The sequence below is a fragment of the Apteryx rowi genome, unplaced genomic scaffold (assembly GCF_003343035.1).
Source record: "Apteryx rowi isolate R43461 unplaced genomic scaffold, aptRow1 scaffold_15, whole genome shotgun sequence".
Classification (NCBI taxonomy): Eukaryota; Metazoa; Chordata; class Aves; order Apterygiformes; family Apterygidae; genus Apteryx; species Apteryx rowi.
Window position 1 is genome coordinate 1169673 of NW_020447752.1, and position 7916 is coordinate 1177588.

The following is a 7916-nucleotide window of genomic DNA, read 5'->3' on the forward strand; positions in this document are numbered from 1 at the left end:
CGGAGCCTCCCCGGGCCGCGGCGCGGAGGCGGCAGCAAGGCCCCGAGAGCCGGGACGCTGCTGCCCGGCGAAGTCCTGCCCCGGCGGCCTCGCAGCCTCCCGCCCAAGAAAGCTCGCGCGCAACCGGAGAGCGGAACGTGTCCGGTTTATTCCTACTGCGCTCCAGCAAAGGGGAAAATACAAAATGTGAGTCAGCTTTAAAGCAAACGGGGCAGGCGCTTAGCGGGGCTTTAAATTAACCCCTAACCCAGGCAGTGCAGTGAGGGAGCCAGTTTCGGGAAACCCAGCTTGTAAATGTTTTYCTCTCCGAGTGTCAACGAGCCCACGCTACCTCAGGGTGGACGCTAGCGTTGATTCTCTTCCCCTTTGACATCTGTGTGCCCTCATATGCTACAAAYGTGACGCTTGGGCTGGCCTGGGTCACCTCTGCAGTATTCAGGAYTTCCCAGCGTCTCAGGAGTGCCAGACTTAAATAAACCCTGTAGACTCTGTATAATCCCCCCTGGCACAGGAACAGGCAAAGCAGGATTCCTAGAGCTCACCCCCTTTCAGGAGAGACCAGAATGGCAATACTGAGTTAGAAAAACTGTTTCCCTCTGCTTGCATAACCACAAAAAATGTTCACTTTCTATCCTGCATTTTATTTCTGCTAATCGTTGCTCAAAACGACAAAAGCTCGATTCAAGCCATCCCCACGTCCACAGGGGATGCTGGTGYGACTCTTCCCAGTTTAAGCTGAAGAGGACGGTTAAGCTGCGGCAAACACACTGCAGCTTGGCTCCTCTGGGTCTAGCTTCTGGTTCTTACTTGCACCCAGACCACTCCACAGCCCCTAATGCAATGACTCCCAAAGGGGCAGGATCCACGTTACATTCAAGGCAGAGCTTTCGGCAAGATTTGGTCTCTTGCTGCCAAAGCATAAATGAGGATGATGCCRCTTCTCTACGTTGTAGGGATGGTCCAAGGGCAAATCTGGACCTGGAAGGGACTGGACAGACGCCCTCGTCTGAACCTCCCCCTTCCTTTCTCCCCAGGACAGGGCAGGAAATCCGTGCCCTGGACTCCCACACGGCTGAGCCATAAACCTCGGGAACAGTTCATGCTACTGTCACCACCCCGACAAGATCCCCTGAACAAACCCCAGAGGCTAACTGGTTTTCTTCACCCCGGACATACTCTGCTCAGGTGGCAGGACTGTCTCGATTTGAAATGACACAAACTGGCCCTTCTTCAGCTTCTTCAGGGAAGTGGCAGCGTTGCTCCCAAACACGTTGTCTTCCACTTTGAATGGAAGAGAGGGGAGGCCTCGGCTTTTCCTTTTCATGCTCTTCCGCTCCTGCTTGTAAGCCGTGGTCATGTTGGCAATCACCTGTAAAGCAGATTGCTCGGGTTGGGCCTTGAGATGCTGCTTAAAAATTAGCTCGCCCCTGTCTCACATGAGCTCAGCTACTGAGAGGCCTCACGGCAACAGAGCTCCGGGGGAGCTGAGCTTCRTAAGACATTGTGCCAACAAGTGCCGGCACAGCTGCTTCCACCTCAGGGCAGAGGAGGGACTAGACAAGGTCCRTCCTAGCCCCGTTCTCACCAAGAATGCACAAGACCTTACATAGCATGAGACCTTACATAAAGAAATCATGATTTCATCTCTGTGCTCAGAAGGCCTGTTAGCTCTCCATCGGTAGAGGGCAGAAGGGGATCTAGGCTGGAGTAGCACTGGGCCAGGGGAAGCTTTTAGCTTCTCTTGTTAATGACAGCTCCTGCTCCTGCCCTGGCCGTGGCCTGTCAGCAGGCGAGTGACAGAGAGACAGATGAGCCCTTACGGACAGGACAGGATGCTTCGGCACTGCCTGACAGAGTTCCTGCTGCCCTGTGTCACCATGTGTTTCTCCATTTTGCAAAAGGGGAATCTGAGCTAGTGAGCTTGAGCTGTCAAAAGGAGAAGCTGGGAAYAGATCCCACATGTTCAGCTCCCAGGCCTCCTCCCTCCTGCCCARTTTTACTACAAAAGTCCAGGTGGGATCAGAGAGGACTACATAACYYTCTCTGGGTCAAAGAAGTGACTGAGCAAACAAAGGCACTTGAGCCTTGTCTAGCACCTTTTGGCATGCAGATCTCCAAGCACTTTACAAAGGACATCAAGGTCATTTTTCAAGTCAGGAAACCAAGATACAGAGAGACAAAATAATTTGCCCAAGGTCGCCCAGCACATTAGAGGCACAGTCGGGAACTGAACGCTGCTGGCCTTGCTTCCTGAATCCAGCACTATACCGCAAGGCTGCTAGGCTTCACCGCAGCCCCAGCCTCCCCAGTTTCTCTCCTCCCATTTTGGAGCTGGGTTACGTTTAACAGTCATTACATGATAGGTCCCCAAGGGCTTTTTTTGTCCCTGCCTAACAAAGGACTGATTTGAGATGCAGATTAGAAGGCAGAGTCCTGGGCAGGCTGAGACATACTCTCATTAGCCTTGACCAGGTAAGCTAATACCTGGCATTTCCTCACCTAACTCTGAGCTGCAGCACCCCCAGCTTCCCGAGGGAACCTTGCAGTGCCAGCTCAGCACTGGAGAGCGTCAGGCTATACTCTTGCTGCCCTTGGCACATGTTGCCATGCCACTGCCCACCTCTCCTCTCAAGCCAGGCTGGCGGAGTCTCAGGCACTGCTTCACTGGCTTCCGCCTCGCTCTTTCCCAGCCAGGTGTGCACCTCAGGCATTCGCAGTGCGGGGCCTCCCTGCCACCCTCCACTTCCACACAGCGGGTTGAGCCCATCAGCTGCCTTCCACGTCCGACGGCAGCGGAGACACCTGCAAGATGGCCCTGCTCTGTCTGGACAGATGGGGCCAAGGGCTGTCTCTACGTGCGTGAGCAGGCATGTGCTTTCACATGATACTTGTATGGTCAAATCCCTCCTGGGTGGCTCCTATACAGCCTGCTGCAAGGGACATTGTGGGAAGCTCAGAGGCCTGCAAAACAATTTCAAAGCACTGCAAGACTTACAATTTCTTTCACCGCGTTCTGCTGCTCCTGAACTGCGGCTGTGAACGGTGGGAGGATGTCTGCTTTACCGGAGCCAGCCCCCTGCTCTTTAGAGTCCTTGACAAAATCCACCTGCAAGGTAAAGGTACAGATATCTGGGTGTTACTTAGTAACTCTGCCAGGGACAAACCTCCTACACAACTCTCCTTTATCAAGAGGTTACCTCAGATGATAGGCACACATATCGGTTGAACATGAGGAAGAAGGGGGTGTACTTTGTGACAGAGTTGACTGAGGTGCGGAAGTCGAAGAGCACGGGATCAAGGTGGGCATCCCATTCACTGGGCTTCTCGTTCACCACATTGCAGATGGAGGATTTGAGCACCTCGGCGCTGCGGTCATCCAGGCCCGCGCAGTCTGCAGGGTCTGCAGGGGTGAGGATCTGTGAGATGTTCCAGCGCTCGCATAAATGCCGGCTGACCTGCAAAGGCAGGGGGTTATGCCCACCGAAGAACAAGGTGGGTTCGCACCACAGCGGCAGTCAGCTAACAGCCTCCACAGCACGAGAGCGGCACTGCCCAGGCCCAGGAGATGCTGCTCAGCAGTGAGCTGCACTGGCAGCCTGGCTACCATGGAGAGCAACAGCTATGGAACAGGTTTGGGAGCCCATCTTCTACGTACTTCTAAGTGCCTTAAAACAACAGGCTCTGGCACTGACACATCAGGGGCAGCTAGAAACACCAGGTCAGAACTGAAACCCTTGTGCCTTCCTACTACAGATCCCTGAATGATGTTAAGTAGGCAGGTAGTCAGTGGGATGTGGTTAAGTCACCTTTAAGTCACATGGTTACAGCGAGGGGACTCTATACTACTTCTAATGAAACACACTGAGCAGAAATCCTCCTGAAGGCCTGAGAATGGAGTGGGAGGAAGGTCTGGGAGTACGCCAAGCTCCCCAGCAATGTCAGAGCCCCACAAAAGGTTTTGCAACAACTATCTCTGTGTTTGAGGCTTTCCACAGCGCTGGGAAACTGGGCTAATCACAGGGTAGGGCAGGAAGCTCACAGACATCATCTCACAGGACCCTTTCTTGCAGAGCAGAGAGGCTGCTCTGGAGGTGTGGCTGGAGAACTTGCACAACAGAACCACAGCTCCCAAATCCCTAACGCAGTGAAAGYGCTGGCAAGTCATCCCCTGCTTGCGACAGGGCTGGGGCAGGGAGAAAGTGGCATCAGCCCCTAGCACCCTGCACACGGCGTGCTGTGGCTCTGCCTTTGGGACTCCCTGCCCAAAAGAAAATGCTCAAGATCTGCGGCTTTTCCCTGGACCCTCCAGCACCTGACTCACCTCCTCACAGAAGTCCCAGCTCTGACTGGTGTAAATGTTCTTGGACGCTCCAAACCTGAACAAAAAGAGGAGGACACACAACCAGCTTTCCATCAGTCTCAGGGTAGAGTTCATGCCTCATGGAAAAGGGGATGAAAAAGGGCAGGGGCCCTCCAAGGGAGTTCAGTGCGAAAGCAGCAGGCATGATCTCAGCTCCCCCAGAGCAGAGAGGGGTCTGCTGGCTCCACCTGTTCCAAAATAGCCAAGCCTGTTTGCTTTTGAATGATAAGGCAGCAGGAAACAAGCGGTGTCTTGCTCTGAATGCAAATCTCCACTGACCACATGCATTTTCCACAGTGTTCAGTGGTGACGTGCACCATGTGAGTGCAAAATAAAAACTTTCTGGGAGGGATCAGGGAATGGTTTAAAGCTTCTGCATAGAACTGGGGCATCAACTCTCTTGGCCTTGAAGCTACTCAGAGAACTACTTCTGTGTCTTTCTCCCCACCCCTAAAAACAAGAGGGTAAGAGGTTCTTTCCAGATACTTTGTGAACTGAGAGGCATTGCATAGGCTTGCCTGTAGAAGGGAGAGTTCCTGCTCTTGCAGGGAACCATCTTGTGGACATGGAGTATTTCTGCAACACATGTCCCAAGCTCCCTGTCTCTCTGCAGAGGTACAATGCAACCAGCAACAAAAGAGCCCACCTGTAAAAAATTGTAGCCAGGGCTTTAGCCGCTGATAAGGGATCTTTCTTTTGCAGAGGAACAGCTTCAATCCACTTAGTGAAGTAGTCGGTCACAGTGAGGACATGTGTATTGCTCTGGCTCGTCTCAGGAAAAGGTCCTGCATAAACAATCATCAAGAAAAATCAATACAATGCCATAATAACACCCAAATGAGGAAGGTAATAACCCAGCCCAGCAAAATGATCACTGTGAAAACAACCACAATCCTGCTCTGCAATGTCATTTGGCCAGTACATTTCCGTGACATTTGTCAGCAAAAATACACCCATCACGGTCCCAGTTCTGGGCAGCAACGCACGTCCACAACTCCCCTTATGCGTAGGGAGGAAGCAGAGCCAATCGCGTGGATCAGGTTGCACCTCGGTAGGCTGCTGAGGCCTCCTTGGCACTTCCTCGTCATAGACGCAGGCAGCTTTCACTCACAGGCTGCCTGAAGCCTGCCACGCTTCCTGACGGCTGGCGTGGAAGCCTTGAAGAGCCCGTTTGTCAGCTGCAAGCACTCACCGTGAATGTCTAATCCCAGCACTTCCCAGGGTGATTCCACTTTGACAGGCCTCGCTTTCCGCGATACATTCTTGTTGTGCTCTGCATTTTGGCATGTTTCGCACATTTTGATCTGGAAAGGTGTGGGGGGGAATCACATTAAAAGACTTTAAAATATGCTGACAAATTCTGTCAGATTCAGCCTGGACCATTATGAATGGATGAGTGGGGCAGGACACCTGAGCCCCTTCCCTGTGTCCAGTAAGAACAGGGGGAAATGAGAAAAATGAGACAGAACGCAACAGGCTGACACAGCTCACCTTTGACAAAACTCACCAGACAGCTTTCTCTGACACAATAACCAATTTTTTCAGTGTGGCCTACAGCTAAGACACTTCTCATCCTGCTTTTTGCAAACATTTAGGGTATTTTAACACTCAGGCTGGAGCTAATGGGAATTAGTAAGGGAACTCTGGGAAAGGCTAAATTATCTAAAGGAAAAGGAACAAGTCACAGGAGGAGAAATATCAAGAAAGAGATTAAGAGGTTAAAGAGCAGTCATTACTAGACCCTGGAGGCTAAGCTCTGGGGCTGAATTTACTGATTATCTTAATAACCTTAACACAAAAAGAAGAAGTACAAAGGTAAAGTTTATTGATGACAAAAATTGGGAAGTGTGATCACACAATGCAGGTTAGAACATGACAAAGAACAGTTTTACGAAGTGTAAAGTGACACACGTGTGAGGAACAAACAACACACTGCTGTTACTAGCTAGAAAATCATCAGCCCTGGGATGCTGGAGGGGCGAGGGCTGCTCGGACCATGCAATGTAACCACCCTCCTTCAAACCCCGCTGTGTCACAGAGCCCTGCTGCAGGGGACCTTTGGCAATACAACAGGAGAGGCAGAAGCAGCCAAAGAGAGCTGGTGGAAACACCGAGCTCCTCCTCCCACTACAACAGTCTAGGAAAGTGAGAAGCTCTGGCAGGAATCCAGCGTGTCCAAAGCTAGACCCAACCACACTCGTCTGAAACAATCCCACGCTCCCATGCTGGCCAAGCCTGCCCTGCGTGAGGAGGCCTACCTGTGCAGGTTTCCTGACGCTCAGGAGAAAGACATCCAATCTATCCAGCTGCCTCAGGCCGTTCCAACAGTTTCACCTGCAGAGTTACTTAGTGCGTGGCTTCAAAGCAACAGGCACTAGAAACGACATCATCCCTGCATTAGGGCTCTTTTAGCTGCTCATTTGGGACTCCTGCCTGAACATCCCGGGAGATACTTCTGACGTTGACACTGTCAATGCTCTAAACTTACCCAGTCCACAACATCCTTCACAATCCCCAGCCAGTAGTACCGGCTCTGAATCCTGTGCACGGTCTTCTTCTGGCCCAGGTGGTTCCCGATTTCAGTGAAATGGCTTTCCAGAAAGACTTGCCGCCGCCGTTCAGGATCCACAATCACCTCGCGCTTTTCTTCCTTCTTGGGTCCCACATAGTAGAGGCAGCCACCTGCAGAGGTGAGCGGGTTGTCAACTGAGCCATCGCTCCACAGCGCACCGCCGGGCTCAAGCCACTCTGGAGAAGTTTATCTAAAACAACATGCTCTCACGGGCATTTCAGCTACTCAGTCCCAGGTAAGGGGCCATGTTCACAGTGGGAAAAAACGGTGAGAGACAACGAAGTGGGACTGTTGCCTTGGGAGCTTCTGCAGTACTTTTGGAGAAGCAGCTAAATGCGAATTATCCCCAGATAAACCCAAGGACCTCTTTCCTGCACGCAGGGCTGAGCAAAACCCTCTGGTACAACAGGGTCACCCTGGTCTCCAGAGGCCAGTCACGGCCTACCCTGCTGGGCCCTGGTGTTGCTCCAGCTCACGGCGACCAAGGCCACGCGCCAAAGGCAYGAACACGGAATGAGGGAGGCAGCTGGTCGCAGCAAAGGTACCTCCCAGGGCCCCCCCTCCGCGGAGAGCTGCGTGTGGCGGGGAGCGGGGGAAGGTCCCCGTGCCCACGGACACCTGCTGTCACCTCAGGGGTGCGGGCGGGCGGCCCTGTCCCCACGCACCTCCGCCCCGCGGCCCCCCGCCCCCGTGCCCGCTCCGCCCACGGGGCCCCCTCCGCCGCCACACGCGGGCCCCCACCGTCGATGACGAATTTCTGGGCATAGCGCTTGAGGTTCTTCCTCTTGATGGAGCAGAAGCTGGGCGGGAAGCAGCCCTCGGCCAGCAGGCGGTAGATGTCCTCGAACTTGCTGCTGGGGCCGCACGACTCGGCCGCCACCACCTCCTCCTCGGCCACTTGCAGCGCCGAGTCCATGGCCAGCATGGGCCGCGCGCCCCCGGGGCCGGGGCCGGGGCCGGGGCTGCACCCGCCGCGCGCGTCCC

General features: G+C 53.6%; 1 protein-coding gene and 1 long non-coding RNA gene across 2 annotated transcripts in view; one reads left to right on the forward strand and one right to left on the reverse strand.

Moving 5' to 3' along the window:
• The window catches only part of ABCB9 (ATP binding cassette subfamily B member 9), a 15249-nt gene extending 14712 nt beyond the window's left edge, over window positions 1-537 (reverse strand). Inside the window, exon 1 of the mRNA XM_026058756.1 lies at window positions 332-537. Coding sequence (XP_025914541.1) covers window positions 332-373 — 42 coding nt within the window. The 5' untranslated portion in view covers window positions 374-537. The remainder of the gene's footprint in view (window positions 1-331) is intronic.
• On the forward strand, window positions 7-5149 carry LOC112962504. The gene is made up of 3 exons (XR_003252324.1): window positions 7-186; window positions 3343-3492; window positions 5063-5149. It is a non-coding gene; the product is annotated as an uncharacterized LOC112962504 (long non-coding RNA).
• Window positions 5150-7916: the final 2767 nt, after the last annotated feature.